This window comes from Coloeus monedula, assembly GCF_965178545.1.
Source record: "Coloeus monedula genome assembly, chromosome: 3".
Classification (NCBI taxonomy): domain Eukaryota; kingdom Metazoa; phylum Chordata; class Aves; order Passeriformes; family Corvidae; genus Coloeus; species Coloeus monedula.
In genome coordinates this window covers 109780519-109798583 of record NC_138783.1, presented here as the reverse complement: position 1 = coordinate 109798583, position 18065 = coordinate 109780519, and the positions used below count along the sequence as shown (strand labels likewise).

At 34.8% G+C, this 18065-nt stretch overlaps 1 protein-coding gene across 5 annotated transcripts in view; it reads left to right on the top strand.

Moving 5' to 3' along the window:
- DMD (dystrophin) overlaps nucleotides 1-18065 on the top strand; it is a 999626-nt gene that overhangs the window by 274727 nt on the left and 706834 nt on the right. For all 5 annotated transcript variants that reach the window (XM_082277447.1, XM_082277448.1, XM_082277450.1 and 2 more), the window contains 4 exons: nucleotides 1980-2168; nucleotides 2808-2989; nucleotides 8656-8806; nucleotides 13751-13870. In XM_082277447.1, coding sequence (XP_082133573.1) covers nucleotides 1980-2168; nucleotides 2808-2989; nucleotides 8656-8806; nucleotides 13751-13870 — 642 coding nt within the window. The remainder of the gene's footprint in view (nucleotides 1-1979; nucleotides 2169-2807; nucleotides 2990-8655; nucleotides 8807-13750; nucleotides 13871-18065) is intronic.

Here is an 18065-nt window from a genome sequence, read left to right as displayed (position 1 = left end):
TTTTTATATTTTTTCAAGAGAGATTGCAACAGATCTGAAATTAGTCCAGGCACCATTTTGTCATAGAAGGTCATGAGTCCAAGATTTTGGAGAGCATTTCCATGCAATATTTATGTTAGCATGAGAGAAAGCAGTGAAAATGCTGATCGTCAGGAAAAATTATACTTAGTAGTTGTTCCTCAGACAAAGTGTTGCTGGGGGTCGTTAGTTAAACACTTGTCATCCATGAGACAGTACTCTGTGTCTGATCTAGAGAAAGAAGGATTTTCAGATGAAGAATTTTCAAACAAATACAGACAACACAGATTTTCACAGATCTCTACAAACATGATATCCCTAGCCTCACTCAACTGTTAAAGCTTTTTTTTTTTTTCACTGTAACAGATATGGCTATATCCCATGAAGTATTGCTATGGAAAGAAAAAAAATTACCTGTGGAAAAAATGATCAAGTTATCCCTTTCCACAGTGGAAAAAACTGTATCTTGCTCCAGAAATGTGATGTGATTGGGTGCAATTTCTTACTGCATTGTATACTGTTGGAAATCTAGAACTACACACAGTCCAAAAACTTATTTGTGCAGAAGGGATATGTGCTGCCCATTTTCTGTGCTTCATTATTTGTATTTCTGAAAGATAATACTTCCTTTTAACAACAACAACAACAACAACAAAAAAAAAATCCCAGACTATAAAGTTCATCAGATTTCCAAGCCTGCTTTTTCTGATGAGTTTCTCACGCAAGTGGTGATAGAGTCATGACTATTACCTAGCCTAACACATATTTAGGGATCTGCCAAAATTGCATGTGATTATTAGATCTATACAATTCAGAATGGAGCTGTTGTTGTGAAGATTGAAAATTTCATTTTTAGTGATTACATGGCATGCATTACACTTCCTGAGGTCAGCTGAGTTGGTTGAGCTCTCATCCCATATGGGCCATTCACATAAGAGTTGGCCTTGATGATCCTCTGGGTTCCTTCCAACTCAGAGCCTTCTGTGTTCCTGCTTGTGGCTCTAGTGATTAACTTTCAGTTCTAAACTGCAATGAAAGGCTTTATTAGCTGCTGTGAGTGTTTTATTGGCGCAAGTATATCAGTAGAAAAAAAAAATTTGCTAGCTAGAAAAACATTAAATGCCTTGGCATGTATATATATATATATTTTTTTTTTAATGAAAGAATATTTTTATGTATAGTTTGTTTTTAAAGTAAAGTCCTAACAAAGTAGTTAAACTTGTTCAGAACTTTTTGAAAAACTTATGGGAAGGTATTTTCTGTAGCAAATGCATTCCTTGCTTCTCTTATGTCCTTGTTTTCTATTGTTATACTAATCAATAAATACTTGTTGATTTCTCTTGACTTTAAGCAGTAGACCAGAAATGGGATTTCTGTTCTCATAAGAGACACTCAGCTTCTAAAAAATAATTACAAGGTTGGCTTTTGCAGAAAAGAGAAATCAACAGTAATGCACTTTTGCTTGGTTTTAAAAAGTTATGATTTTGCATTTGTTTTTGAGCTTTTTTGACTTCCTGGAATGGTTTTCACAAAATGTGTGTCTGTGGATTGCTCAAGCCTAGCATTGCATGTAGTGTAGAGGTTTGTTGGTTTGGGTTTTTTAAATGTCATGTTTTGCACATATTCTCTGCAAAGCCAGCAAGTAACTTGGTATTTTTTTGAGTATATCATTTTATGAGCTGCTGTGGTAAATGAGTATCTCCCATTATTCTCATCAAGAACACTTGATAGGGATTTTGAATACCAGTGTAAAATAACTGATTGAATATGAGATTTTTTTTTATCTGATCTTTGTCAGTTAACTGATTTTGTAGTACTAAGTACTTCTATGTATTAGCCATCTGATTTTTTTTTTTTTTTTTTTTTTTTTTTTAGAATATAGTGGTGTTCCTTTTCTTCCTTTGTAGATCTGTCTGAGCAGATGCCATTTTCATTGCTCTTAAAATTTTGGTTTTGATCAGTTTTTAGGAAGTGTTGAAGAAAAGACATTCAGCACCGTGCGGATGGGGGCTAGAATGGATCTTGAAAACTACCAAACTGCTTTAGAAGAAGTGCTCACATGGCTTCTCTCTGCTGAAGATGCATTACAAGCACAAGGAGATATATCCAATGACGTAGAAGTTGTTAAAGAACAGTTTCACACCCACGAGGTACGTTTATGCTAATCTTTCAGAATGTATTTCTTTTATTCTATTCTCTTTGTTTGTTTTTTGGGGTTTTGTTTTGATTTTTATTAATTTTGATTCAGAGAATGTAAACTGGAGACTCTGCTCTAGAGTCATAGACCCTTAAGATCCTCAAGTCCAACCATTAACCTAATACTGCCAAGTCCACCACTAACCCATGTTCCTGCTGCATCTACACATCCGAGGACAGTGACTCAACCACTTCCCTGGGAAGACCATTCTAATGTTTGAACATGCAGTGGAATGGTTTTTTTTTCCTAAAATCCAATCTAAACCTCCACTTGCGCAACTTGAGGCCATTTCCTCTTATTCTATTCTTTGTTAATATACCCACCTCATTGCAACCTTCTTTTAGGTTGCAGAAATCAATAAGGCCACCCCTCAGCCTCCTCTTCACCAACTAAATAACTTTTTGCCCTTTGAAGAAAGTGAAAGTGTTTCTTTTTGGTTTATTTCTGGTTTATGTTACAAGGTTTTGGGAGGGGTTGAAAAAATTAAAAGTGAGGTTGAAAATCATGTTTGCAAAATGGTGCAATTCTGTTCTTTCCTTTCAAAGAATGCAACTTAAACCTGGATTGTTTGGGGTTTTTTTGTTGCTGTCAGGGTTTCATGATGGAGTTAACAGCTCACCAAGGACGTGTTGGTAATGTTTTACAAGTTGGAAGTCAACTTCTGTCAACTGGAAAACTTTCAGATGAGGAAGAGAATGAAATCCAAGAACAAATGAATCTACTTAATTCTCGCTGGGAAAGTCTCAGGGTAGCAAGTATGGAAAAACAAAGCAAGTAAGTAATATGTCAGGTGAAATAATATAGATTGATTTTGACTGAAACAATCCTGAACTTGGCTAACAGTTGGGATTTTCTTTCACTTCAATGTGAACCAAACTCCATCTCGTATCTGTTTTAACCTGAAATTTGATGTGATTTTGAACCTTGCATGTTGTTTAGAGCCTGGAAGCCACATAAAGCAGCAGCTGTCAGCAACTTGGACAGAGATAACACTTTAACCAAAATTTAGTTAACCTACCTCACCTTGTTCCAGTTGTTTCAATAAGTATTGTATCACACAATATTGAGCAGCAAAGGAGAGAATCTTTGCAAAGATAAAAAAGGGAAACAGAAACCAATCTTTCAAGGCCTGTAAAACTCAATCCCACAAAAAGAATAAATGAGATCTTAGCTTTCCTGGAAATATTGCTGTGATTTTATCTGAGAACAAATTACACTATTTAAAAAAGGGCAAGTCCTACAGCTTACAGTTGAAATACAAGTAAAAGTAGAAAAATAATCTATTAAATACTCACATTAATCTTCAGAGGATTTTTAATGATATTATGTTTGATTTTGAAATTTTGATTTACATAGTACCATCTTGGATAAGAAATTCCATAAATGTAAGAGCTTGTGATTGTGCCACAGGGGAGTAATTTGGTTTACAGGATACAGGGATACAGTATATATTTTCTTACTTTCTTCATAAACATATATTGAATATATTCAGCTATTCATCTTGCTCCTCTTTGAGCATTTTTCATTTCTACCTTACCTTTTGGAGTTGAGGGGTTTGCCCACTGCATTAAAAAGCAAACCATGATTTTCAACAATTGCATGACATAACTCTCTTTCTTGAAATACGTTCTTACCAATTCCAAACACTTGTTTTCTTTCAGCTTGCTACTGAGTATTGAGATTGTTTCCTTTGTTCTGTCTTCCTTTGACTATAACATTGTTGATGGGTTTCAGATGTTTCAACCTAACTTATTCCAGTTTTAGTATTTTCTTGGAGAGAAAAATCTATGATGCTTTAGTGTGGGGAGTTTGTATTTGCCATATTTATTTTCATTTAAATCAACACATGCAAGTAGCTATGTCTCCGAGTGGTACTTTGTCTACTTAAAATGTCCTTTAAAAAACAGTTGTTAAAGCCATCCCCCAGATGCAGCTATAGTCATTTCTTGGGGAATGTAAAGGCCTAGTATCTTCTGAAGCAGGTCATATTTGAGTAATATGAATTCAGTAGAAGACATAAAATGATAGGGGTTTCACAGAGGATGTTGTGCTACTATTTAATTTCCTATACAAAAAAAAAAAAAATCTGTGATAAGTTCAATGAGATTTGGGATAGGGCATGAGAAAATTTCTCAGGAGTGACCTACTCAGATATAGTTAATTCTGGCCTTTTGGTCAAACCCCTGTGTTTCAAGAAACCGGCCAGACGATTATTAAAAGCTTCCATATCACAATATAATATATTTCTGGGTTATTATACATAATTTAAACTCTCAGGGTCCATCTTCTGCTTCAGCTTAAAGCACAATCTTCTGAGCACATTTCTGTAATCTTGTCCCTAAGGCAACAGTGACATGTTTAGCCAAACAGAGATGGTTTTTGTGAAGATGAGAACAGCAAGGCTGTCTGACCTCTGTAATGGTAATAGGAAGTGTAAAAAAAGGTACCACGCTTTACAGCCCAGGGAAGAAAAAAGCAAGCAATAAACAAGGACAGGAGAAAGATATACTGATAAAGATGCTATAAAAGTGAAAGGGTCTTAGAAAAAGTGATTTAGGAGGTCAGAATGTCAGAGGAGGTTTGGAACACAACAATGCCTTTGTGTAAAAGCAGCCCAGACTGGATTTCTCATGTATTCACTATGTACTGAAAGTCTTTGACTCCTCTGATAGGCAGTGCACTAGCATGCTGAAGCAAAACAGTCTGGTTTTTTAAATTTCTTCCTTCTGGCCTTTCTCAAACAGGATTCTGTATATTAAAGCATCTCAGAGTGATAAATATACCACTGTAGAGAAAAACAATGCAACTAACCACTTCACAGAGAATTCTATAACTTTTAAAACACATTCAATTCAATGAAAAAGTGTTTTTTTTTTTTAATTTGAAACTTATGAGAGCCATACTATAAACAAAGATTTTGGTAATCTCATGAGGTATATAAATAAGTACTAAACCCTCATATCATATGTCTGTAAAATGTCTGTAAAAGTGTTTTGAAAGCCAGGAAGTACCTGGAGAATGGTAAGAAAGAAGAAGCATTCTTTTGCTTAGGAATAAACTGTGATTGTTTTCTATGATTATTTAATTTTGAAATGTGTACTCCTTACTTCAGAATAATATCAATATTAGTTATATTAAGTAATTTTCATTTTCTTAAATTCAGTTTACTTTAACAGTTTTTCTGTACAGTTTATTTAATTTATTGCTAAGAGGCTATCTCCAGGATGAAGCATTGTACTTCATAATAGCTTGGTTTAGAACATCAAGTAAGACAATAAAATACACACTTGAAAGTGAAGGACTAAGATCTGAGATCCCTAATCCCTTGTGAACCATGGGCTTTATTAAAACAGGGTATCATCTTTCTGTGCTCTGTCTGTAATTAATAGAGAGATTAGGATGGAAACAACACTCTATGGATTTTCTGGTGGTTTTAATCAATCTTTAATATATGATTTCCAGTTAAAAAAACCAAAAAAAACCAAAAAAACAAACCTGAAATCATACTACATCAGGAAGATCCATGACTTTCTCTTCTTAGGAAAAACAAAAACCTTTAACAGAGCTCCAAGTGTATCACCTGATACCATCTCCATTCAGGACCACTGAGGTACCATTCAAGAAACAGTTGTGACTAAAACCTTATTTAAAATCAAGCTTTTAAAAATTTTAAATTTGTTTGCAAGATTTTATTTCCATAAAGTTGATTCACCTTGGTGTCTGTCTGCAGCCTCTCCCCTTTTCTTATCCACTGCTCTACATTTGAAGATCTGCTCCATGCCCATGTACTCCTGAGGATTTGTTTGACCACTCCTTGCACTTGGTTTCACAGATTGTCTTTCACATTTTCTCACCTTTACCATTCCTGCTTCAAGAGACTCTGGTTTGGCTTCTCTTCCTATGATCACTACTAAAACTTGATTATTTCTGTTTCAGAAGTCCTCAGACAACTTTTTTTTCTTCTATCCAGATGCAAGTGATAATCCTGGGATAAATTATTATTTTTGTTGACAGCATTAAGGGGAAAAAAAAAAAACCAAACTTTTTTTTGTTGTTTTAACAGCTAATATTTTATTATTGAAATACCCAAGTCATAGGAGTTTTTGAATAATTCCATTTGTACTTCTGCTTGAAAGTATCTTGTACATTCTTGTTACTTTGGGGATATTTGAAGTCTGTGTTTGTAATCTCTTTGATTAAAAGAAAAAAAGATCCTTATTTTAAAAAAGTTTAGGAATGCAAAATTTATTATTTGCATAAACAGCATAAAGCTTATTTTGAGAAGGTCTTTTATGTGATGACCCATTCTTTTTAAAGCAAAGGCCATTTCAGGGAGAGAAGACAATATCAGAGTGGTGGAGGTTCAGTTTTCTTTAGTGGTGAAGTACCCCAAGGCAATCATTCCCCAGCCTGCATCATTCAAGGGTCCTTCCTTCCTTCCCAAGGCAGGACTTTGTATTTGTCATGGTTGAATGTTTTATGGTTCCTCTCGGCCTGTCCCTTGGCTAAGAATGAAGTGTGAGTTAGCCAGGATAAATACAAAGTATCACTGGAAACTTAGTGATTCCTTTGCACAATATAAGTTAATGCTATGTATACAGTACTTATTTTAACAATTAGTAAAGAGTAATTCAATAAATATTTAATCAGAGACTAAACATTTGAATAATTTTGAGAAGATTCAAAACTGGAAGCAATTTTTTTTCCCTAAAAATGTAAGGAAATAAATTACAGCCAACAATACAAGTGCTGAAGTTTCAGACATATATCTTAAAATATGAACAAGTTACGAGTGAGATACAGGATTTCACATATTACAGCTACATGATGATCCCATTTATTAAATCCTGGTCATTCAGAGGAATTTAAGTGAGTTTCAAAAATTACCTACATGTACAATGTAATCTTCTGTGATGATTAGATTGAAAATTTTTAGGTATATCTGGGAAAATACAGAATGGTGCTTACTTTGGACATATTTAGACATGGATTTTCAAATTTATGTATTTCTCGGTTTTTTCAAACTGTTATGGGAAAATCCACAATTGTTTGGACAAGCTCATAAGTACTTGCTTTACTTGAGCATTGTGAAATTGTGACAAAAACTTCACGTTTGGGTTTGTGCAAACATTTCTTAAGTTGCCTAACGGGTCATGGACAAGACCAATGCACTTTTCCGGAGCATTGTACTCATGCTGCACATCTGCCAGTCTGCACTTCTGCAGTTCCATGGGAGAAAATGTATTTAAAATAAGGTTTAAAATAACCTTGCGGGGAGAAATGTCAGTGTGAAGTTGAGTAATTCTAGGTGCTGTTGGTCACAGAGCTGAAAATCACAATAGCTTTCTAATTTGGGCTACGTTTTCAAGTAGCCAACTGAGAAACAAGTGAATTAAAGTACAACTCTGCCATCTTTCCTACACTGTAATTTTCTCAAGTCTGAAAGTTCAACTTGAGTTCTGAAAGTAGTTAGCTGACTTTTTGCTGCAAGAGTTGTCCTTGAGAACTAAGTAACACACTAGAGCATACAATGGTTTCAACAAGCTCAGTATGACTGAGGAACAGTGACTTTGGTCTGTCAAATCTAAATAAAAAATTGCATGCCATGTGAAAGATGGATAATACAAAGGTGTTGTTTTAACTTCATTGCTCAGAGATAGTTAACACATTAAGAATGCTGTTGATAAGATGAAGATTTTGTTTAGGAAAGTCTAGAGAATTTCTAAAGAAGCAAGGGTAAGTAGAAATCTGTAATGGATTTCTGGCCAGATTATTTTGGATCTATCTATATAATTTGATTTGGAAAAACTGAAGTATTTCCTGCTTAATTTTTCAGAGTATCCTCTGTTGAATAACTGAAAATTTAATAATTTCTTCTGTTTAATATCCTAAATTAGAGAAAGCCTGGTAAGGTCAGCTGTATGAGCAGTTTTCAAAATACTTGTAGTGGTTAACAGAAGCTTTAAAAAAACCAGATAGTAGAAATTTTTAACTCCAGCTCTAATAGAAATGCAGCTGGAGGACAAAGCTTTAACAGACAGAATATTACATGGTGTAGTCAGTTGCTAAAGAAAAAGCTTCAAAACAGTTTGTCTAAATCAAAACTACTTCAAAAAATTTTCAGTTACCTTCTCCATAGAATTATAGAATTTGCTGGGTTGGAAGGGACCCATCGGGATCATCAAGTCCAAGTGGCCCTGCACAGGGCACCCCCACAGTCACATCCTGTGCCTGAGAGCATTGTCCAAACACTCCTTGAGCTCTGTCCTTGGTGCTGTAACCATTGCCCTGGGGAGCCTGTTCCCCTTTGAAAAATACATAGTTCTTCTATTCTGCCTTCAAATGTAACCTTGTGAAAATTGGTTAGTATATGGGGCAGATGTTTCTGCCTGTTGTTTTCTTCACTTACAACTTCTAATTATTTTTTCTTTGTTTTACAGTTTACATAAAATCCTGATGGATCTGCAGAATCAGCAGCTGGCCCAGCTAGCTGATTGGCTGACAAAAACTGAGGAAAGGACAAAGAAAATTGATTTGGAGCCCTTGGGTCCAGATCTAGAGGACCTAAAGCGTCAAATAGAAGAACATAAGGTATGCTGTGGTATGCTTCCAAAGGCATAAAAAACAAATTGGGTGTTTGACATTTTAAAAGCTCTACTCCTGCCATTAGAGCATAGCAAAGTAATATGAAGTCTTGGTTTAATATTTATTGTTCTGTACACTTAACAAGCTTTTGTAGACTTATTTTATCACAACTTTGAGGTTTATTCTGATATAAAAAAAGAATTGCTTTCTTTTTATACATAAGCAGTATACTGGAATATGCAAGGCAACTGTAACATCTTTTCATTACATTACAATAAATATGCGTCAGGTTTTTTTAATGCCTGTGTTACTTCTTTTTGCATCTTCTTTTTTTCCTTACATGTTGTAGCAGCAATGATGCAGCAATATACAAAGACCAGATAATTTTGTTAGGACTCTAAAGATTCTGAATATATATTTGCACTGAATATATATTATGCACTCTAAAATGCACTACTTTCTAACTGTAGAAAATACTTTTTGGTAATGTATTTAAATAAAAAAAATAAACTAATGAATAGAATGTAACAGGGAATTTAGCCAATTTTCTTCCACATTACATGAGGGTAATTTTTAAATTGGAAGAATTAAGAACTAAAAAGTGAGAGAGGATTGCTTGTGTATTCATTCAATTTACTGGATTAGATTGCTTTGCTTCATATTAATTTAGATTTTAAAATAAATTTATATATTTGTCTATAGCACATGTTGATGAAGGTAAGGAAACAGAAAAGTATAGAAAACAGAGATGATTTGTGATGTTTTAGATTTAATGTGATGACCTGTTAATGTTTCTGCATCGGTGGCTCAAAGCAGTTCTGTTCCATGCTATCTTGAGAGATTTTAACACCTGATGCTTCATGGTTTGTGTCAGTGCTAACCCAGGTTTTAGAGGGCAGATCATCCTGAAAAACAATTCAAACTGAAATCAGCTTTTACAGTTCTTTTAAAAAGAGGTCAGAAACTGCAAAAGACTTCATGATCCACTTGTGTGTTAAAGATGATTTCTTTGCATTCTGATTAAGGAGTGCTACTGAAGAAGAATACAAATTCTGCAGCTCCTGCTGCTGTTTGTGCTGTCTCTGCTTGCCCTGTGAGGAGACAATGTATTTCAGTATGTGGGTTTACTAGCTAGTGATATTTTCTGACATTAAATTTTCTTTTTAAAATAGACGGCAGGTAATTATGAAATGGTAATTAGAGAAAGAAACAGGAAAGATTTTGAATACATCAGTACTGAGACTCGAATAACTTTACTCCTATTTCTATGCATTTTATGCTTGAATACTAACATAAAATGTAATTCTTCTATTTATGCAATCTCATTACGCTGCTTCTTTCTTATACTGAGAAAAATGGGTATTTACCTTGTATTTGAAGATTCTGAGTGAAGACATGCAGAAACTTCTCTTCCACGTAATAGTTCTTCATTCTTGGTGTGCTGAGTTAGTGAATATTATTTATTTATGTGTACTTTCAAATCTGTTTCCTGTGCAAGACACAATTTAGCTAGACATGATGGAAATAAAAGGTTTTGGGTTTAATTTTAATTACATTTGCATTCATTTATCATTTACCTTATTCAGAAGTCAAAGTACAGGGTTTTCCACTCTTTCAATTATTGGGAGAAAATTTCATATAATTTTATTGTGTATTATATATAGCAAAGCTACCTCCTACATCAAGTGCTAAAACAGTGGAATTTTAGTAGGACAGTTATTGCTTCGTTGTTAAACAAGCAAAGAAAAAACCTTACATGCTTCATATTTTCATTTAGTCTCACATGACTCTGGTTGTATCAGGAAACAATGTTTGGTAAATTCATATGTGGAACCAAAAGTTAGAAGATCTAAAAGGCAAGCATCATTTCAAATGAAACAGACTTCAGCAAAAATGATAGGTTTGGGTAGTTGTCATCCTGTCTCTGTTTCCTCTTTACCTTCATAATTTTTCCTTCTCCTCTTTACCTTTTCATTAGCAGGTACTTTTCACTCTATTTAATTCAGGTTATGTATCCCCCTTTGACTTATTATTTCCATGCATCTAATGTCATTATTCTATGCATTTTGAAATGACGTTGCAAAAATATTGATCTTGAGTTCTTGTGACTGACATTTCAGTTTCCCTGCTGGGTTATATATTAAAAAAAAAAAAAAAAAAAAAATCACTAATGTGTATTGGAAATGGCACCCAACACTCAGACCAGAGAAAGAACACAACATTCTTTCCAGCATCCTGCTTAGTTCAGAAATATATGGGACTAATATCTTGATAGTACTGAAAATTTTCTCAGCGGACTAAAGTAATGGTGAAGTCTAGAAAGTTTTATATCATTAGAAAGGTACAGAGTTCTGATAAGAAATCTGGCACAGTCAATATATTTTGGAATAATAGTTAAACATTTCAGTAAAGAAGTATTATTTTTTGAAGTAGTGCTTTAAGTATTTTGTCTCATATTACAATTATGCCTTTCTTAAAATTTTGTAAAGGGAGAAAACTACTTTTCAGTAAAAATCTAGGGACTATTGGGCTGTCCAAGCAGAATATCATATTGGAAATGTTATAATTAATGAAAAAATTTTGCTTTTAATTGCACTGGTTTTATTATTACAAATGATTATTATACCATATATAGTTAGTAGATTGCTATAGTTTCATTAACTTTCTAAAAGCATCTAAGCCTTTTTAGTGCTAGGATTTTAGTGCTTCAAATTAATTGAAAAACTAAGATGAGACACTTCTTCAGTGTCCAAATATCAGGATGGATTTGTCTTTGGAGACTTGGATGACTTTGGTAGGCATTTTTATTCATTTTGAACTAGATGATGTTGGAGTGGTTTAAGTTGTTGTCTGATAGATAGGAATTAAAGGAATTGTGGAGTTTTATGAGTTTCTGTTGTTGCTATCTTTATTCATCAACATCTCTATCCATCTCACATTTTAAGTACCTGAAAATTTGCTATGTCTTGAATAAGCTCATGACAGCTTGTTAGAAATTTCCATTTAAATGATTTGAACAGAGTGTGCTCTTGCCTTGAAACTGTCCATCATAAATTCCTGTTCCAACAAGATCCTGTAAACAAACAATTTTCACCAATGAATTTCATGGTAAAAATAGACATTTGGGTTATAAAGAACAGTCTTTTACCTCAGAGTAAATTGAATCTTCCTGAGGATTAGCTAATGACTCAACTTTCTGGTTCATCTGTTCCATGACTTCTCAAGTCTTTCACAATGTGTGTGAGACTCCCACTTCCAAAGTGCCATATACTCCTGCACTTGCAGAGCATTGCTAACTCTGGTTTTGTTCTGGGATGCCATCTGTCAGATTCCAGCTAATAAGGAAATAAAAGTCACCTTGTCCATGGCTGTAGACTTACAGAGAAATGAATTTGTTTTGTATGGCTTAAAGAGGGGGTTAAATGTGGGGGAAGTGAGCTGTGTTATACACTCTGAGCCATGTGTGCTCTGCCTCCTCTTCCCTATCAAGTGCTGGGTCACAAAATGTTGAGAAGCCTAAATTCCAGGGATGGTTCTAGCAATTTAGTGTACTTCACAGTCCTTGAGAATTGTTTTATAGTCTAGTTCTCTGAAGCAAATGGTACTCACAAGCATGAAAGTCAGAAAAAGATTCTTATATTGTCTCAATATGACCATGAAAAAAATTAATTCTGAAATGTGTGGTAAGATATTTATGCTCTAAAAACAAAGTAGTCTGGGAATTCCTTTGCTATTGCTTATAACCACATTATGTTTTGGTTTTTAAATTGTCACATAAAAGTAATGTGTCTTATGAAAAAGAGATTTAGAATGCATAACATCTTCAGCAAGGACTTCTTCATACCTGAGTGAATTACTCTGCATGAAAAAGCAGCAGAAAACCATGGCATGGTGAAATTTAACATAGTTGATAACACAGTCAAGGTTTCTCTTGTGACAAGGCCATGTTATTTTTCTGACTGTAGCTATCCCAGTATATGTATTAATCCTTAGAACACACTCAGCTGAAGTACTGAGGACATAATCCAGGGCTTTGGTTGCCCCCATTCTTTTGTTGTTTGAAACAAGTTAGAGACACCTAAAAAGTGCATCAGGCAAGATGGAATCCTGGATACCTTGGGGGTTTTTTTTCAGGGGAGTGGTATTAGGTCTTCTCTGTGGTTTTAATTTTCAGTACCAACATCAATTTAGTGCCTTCCATTTTTGTTGTTTGTCCTCAACAAAGGAAGGAGAAAATAGATGTGGCTGCTCAGTTCCCTGTTGCCAGCTCTGGGCTGGTTTGGATTTTATCAAATGATAGTGAAGGAGGGGTTCCATTTTTATGGCAACTGAGAAGAAAAAACAAGAACGGCAAGAAAGTTTTTCCTCAGACATGCAGAAATCATGAAATGCCTTTGTTTCTTGCTTAGTTTCCTGGTTTCTGCAGTGAGTGAGACTAGGGTGCTACATGAGTCTCCTAAAGGTGGGTCACCTCCTGAGAAGTTTTCTCCTATGTAAGTAATATTCTAGGGCTGCCAAGCTGAGGTTAGTATGTGGTTGTTTAATGAAAACCATGTAATTTTTAATGTTCTTACAATTTTGAAAAAATTAAATGTTTTCATATATTAATATGAAGTACAAAATTGAATTCAGTGGCAATTTAAAATCTTCAGGCATGTATGCATATTATGTGAATATCCATAGATCAGCTACATAAACTCACTATATCATCTCTCACGCTATATTTTCAGTCTGGAATATTGTGATAAGAGTTAGGACTTGTGAGTGAGTAACTTTAAGCTCTGAAATTCTGCTAGTTGGTAGTTATGTGAGTTAATCAGTCAATGGTGCACTTTTTTGGCTGTTTTGGTGTTTGTTTTTTTTTGTTTTGTTTTGGGTTTTTTTTGTTTTTTGTTTTTTTTTTTTTATTGCTTTGGAATATGTTCTCTAACATGTATGCTTTAATTACAGGCATTTCAAGAAGATCTGGAGCAAGAACAAGTCAAGGTGAATTCCCTAACCCATATGGTAGTGGTGGTGGATGAAAATAGTGGAGATAGAGCTACTGCTGCACTGGAAGAGCAGCTTCAGGTAATGACTAAATGGCAGTGCTGGTCCCAAAAATTTGAAACAGGAAATTTTTAAAATAAGCAAAACCAGATAGTGAATGTGTACAGGATCATAATTGGTAGACAAACAATTGTTATCAAGAAATATTAAGATTATGCTATATTTTTCTAAAGCACTTTTGGGGGGAAATTCATGATTTATTTCCCATTATGTTTTCATGGCCATGTTTCTTAGGAAACGAAAGGAATAATCACTCAATTGTATTTTCTAAATACAATTACTTGAGTATCTTTAAAAGAGTGGCATATTGGAGATACAATTGTGATAGAGCTAGCAGCCAAGATATTCTAAAAGTTTGTCAAATACTAACTTGCTCATAATAAAATCTCACTATTTCACTTGCATCTTTAAGAAGTTTCTACTGCTGTACTATTTATATTCCAATGCTCTTACTGTAACTTCTGAATGAAATTGCACAAATGAAAGTGGATAATTAATGTTGAGATACATTGAAGGAGGGTTCTCTTGTGTTGGTGGTCAGACATCCAGGGACACAGCTCAAAAGGAATTGCAATATTACAACCAAGATTCCTTCTATTTTTCTCTTTCAGAAAGGAGAATGTGTTTTTCTTTCATTTTGCTCCATTACCCAAGAAAATAAGAGTTTGTGGGTTTTAAGTCATTAAAACCAAAGGTTTTTCTAGAGAAGCTATCAATACATTCAGTGTAGCACAGGCAGATACCTGTGTGCTGTCTTGAACACAGCTAATTTGGGTACCACTACCAGTAAATCATTAATTGGTTTGGAATTTAGCATAGATTTGTCTAAGATTCTGAGCACTGCCACTTCAAATATAAGTCTCATTTTTCTCTACTGCAACTACTTAGTCACTCAAGGAGCACAACCCAGCCAAGATAACAATACAGACTCTACTGATCCATAATTATTAATTCCTTTTGACTTCATCTTAAATGTCAGAACTGTGGTGTACCTGCTCAAAATAGTCTTAACCTTCCAGAATTTCTTGCCAGCCAGCTCCTTGGAACTGTTCAGTGGAATAAAGCAGATTGCTAGCAAGAACATGGTTCCAGAAGCTAAGCTAAACTTGTAAAATATCTTGAATGGAAGAAGAGAAATATAATTAACAGTATTTGATATTTACAGCACTTCATGAATTAGAAGATGTAGAAGTGAGAATTTTTAATAGTGTGAAAAACAAATGAAAGGTTGTTGGATTATTAGACATTTAATCTAATTTCACGTCTTCAGAAAGAAGAATTAAGGGAACATCAGGTGATACAGCTTCATCCCTTATTATTACAATGGTTGGAAAGGTACCATTAGTATCCTGTGCAACATCTGCAGCTGACCCATATTGGAATAAAACCTGAAATAGAACTCAGACATTACTGCAATACCTTCAAGAAACATAATGAATAATGAATGTAGATGAAGCACCGTGGAAATACACCATTTGTATCTCTACTAGCAGAGAAAGCACCTGTTATTTGGATAAAGTGTTCCCAATTACTACTGTCTTGGAAAAAGTATGTTCCTTGAAAGATGCTGGCAAGACAGATCCTGAGTCCCCTCACCCTACAGCACAGGCCTCCTCTGAGCAGTGCATACAGTGGTGTGGAACAGTCAATTTGCTCTCCTGTTACATCTTTTATTCACAATCTCTTACAGAAGAATCTGAAAGAAAAGTTAATAATCCCCGTGCTCTGGAAGTCAAAGAATATGGAGCAATATTACAGGTGTTAATAAAACCCAAATACAGATATAAAGCTGTAGAGTTTAGAGTGTTAGGGAGGTTTGGAAACTTTCATGCTTTAAAGCCCAGGAGAACTGAGTTACCACAGTCCACCTGCTCTCCTAGTGAAATGTTATACCTCTTTTTCTGTGTACAGAAACTGTTTGGAAGGTTTTTTTCATATTGCATTCTGAATATAAGCACAGGAGATAAAATGTGTTGGCAGGCACAACCATTAGAGCATTTGACAAAAAGTACAAAGGGGAAAAGTTCCCAAGCTTGATTATGTATCTGTCAGTCAGACTTCTAAAAGTAGAGCAAAACAAGAGCATGAACTGTCAGACAAAAGAGCTTAATAAGACTGGCTCACTGAGATGCTGGTCAGGATCAGATTAGGAAGAAAATGAGCAGTTATTTCCGTGTAATAGTCAAAGATGCATTTTCCAAGCTGGTGAAATTCCGTTATGCTTTTCTTTTTGAGGTGGTGATTCCTGAAATATTTTCATATATATAAATATCTGTGTATGTATTGCATTTTTTTTTTTTTTAATATCTGTGTAAGACAATTTTTTAAAGCCTAAAATGAATTTGTTGAGATTTTAGGTCTCAGGAATGTTGACAAGAATCTATGCTAATTTTAAATTAACTTTATAGAAGTTCTTAAGTTTTATTGTCTATGCATAAACATATCTATTTAAGAGGCAATTAATGACAAAGAAGTCAAAAGTGTCCCCTGAAACAAATTATCCATTGAAAATTTAACTGTGCTTGGAATAATAACAGCAAAGAAAATTGCAGGGTTTTTCTTAGAAACAGCTGTCCCCCTAAGGTACTTTGAGAGACTACAGCTAGACTGGGTGAGTGTGAATATTAAAACTTCTTTTACATTACTTTGCTTACTTCACATATCAGTATGTGACATGTTGAGAGGCTCTGTTTATGCTGCTACTGAGAACCAACTATTTAGACTTAGAACTCTGAGACCCCAATTAAAATCAGTCCAAGGATTTACCAAGGCAGCTGCTGAATAAGGTTCAAATCTATATTTAGTGCTGCAAAATCAAACCACTTTACTAGCAAATCTGTTGCTGTACTCTGACTCGATTCTACAGGAAAAATGCGGGACATTATCTTCATCTCCGAGATGGCTGGATAACATACAGAACCCATGAATGCAGGGAAATTTTTTCCCCTAATTGTACCCAGCAGACAACAGGTCTCTTAAGGACTCCTGTGGGCTAGCTCAAATTAGAGGCTTCCCCAGGCCTCAGGGTCTGGGCTAGAAAGAAATATGTTTTAAGTGTATCAAATGCTACTTGATGGCTTATTCCTCTGCTGGGGGAAAGGAGCTGAGAGTGTAATTTCCAGGATTATATATTCATATTATTCAGGGTACTGTCCTTTGATTGAAGATGATAGATGGGTAGTTCCTGTAAAAATACGTCAAAATAAGTGAGGAATTTTAAAGAATGAATAAGCTATTTCAGTTGACTCACTAACCACTTTTGGCAGGAACTTATGTCCTATGAACTTCAGGGATTTCCAAGACCTGCTCATCACAACAGTATGATATTCCTGGTTGATGCCTGGGAAGTTGAAATCTCCCATAAGGACAAGGGCTACTGATCTAGAAATTTCTCCTAACTGCCTGTAGGATAACTCATCGGTGTTTACATCCTGAGCAGCCTGGAGTTCTCCATCCCAGGTCCTCAAACGTGGGGCTCATTCCACCAAGTCTCATTAATACCAAAGATATCATAGCTGTGGGGCCTGACCAGTGCTTCCAGTTTGTCCTGTTTGTTTCTCCTACTCGATGTGTTGGTGCATGAAGTGTTGAGCATTTCAAAACTGCACACAAAACTTACTGTTATATAGTAGAAACTCTATGGATGGGCTAAATATTCTGTTTTAAGAGTTAATTTTGGATATAGGGAAAAGCATTTTTCCACTTTTTCCTCATTATTTTAAAAAAGTGGATAGCTATACTTGATTAGAAAAGCATTAAATGCAGGCTTGAAGTACATTATTTCACTCCAGTGTTTCCAAGAGTTATGTTTGTTTTACTCATTTTCTCCTGTTCTTGGGCTTCCTTACTTTGACCTTTTAGCAGACTAGAAATATTTCATCTTCTGCTTTTGATAGTCATAAGGAACATTCTTTCAGTATATTTGAGATATTATATGATGATGTATATAGAATACAAGTCTATATGCATCTGAGTAGAAAAGAAATCTTTTGCATGCAGATTTCTCTAAAAATTCAAGTTAGGGCTGTAAGAAAAAGCATTTTTTTACAGAATGGCATTTTACTTGTTAGTGTGGATTCAGTCAATTTCTCTGCAAATTTGTTTTCCCAGGTGTTAGGAACACTTGCTGAAGTCTGAGTTTCTGGGCATCACACAGGCAACTGCTGGATGTGAATAGAGAGTTAAAGTTGAGCACATGTGATTTAGTATAATAACT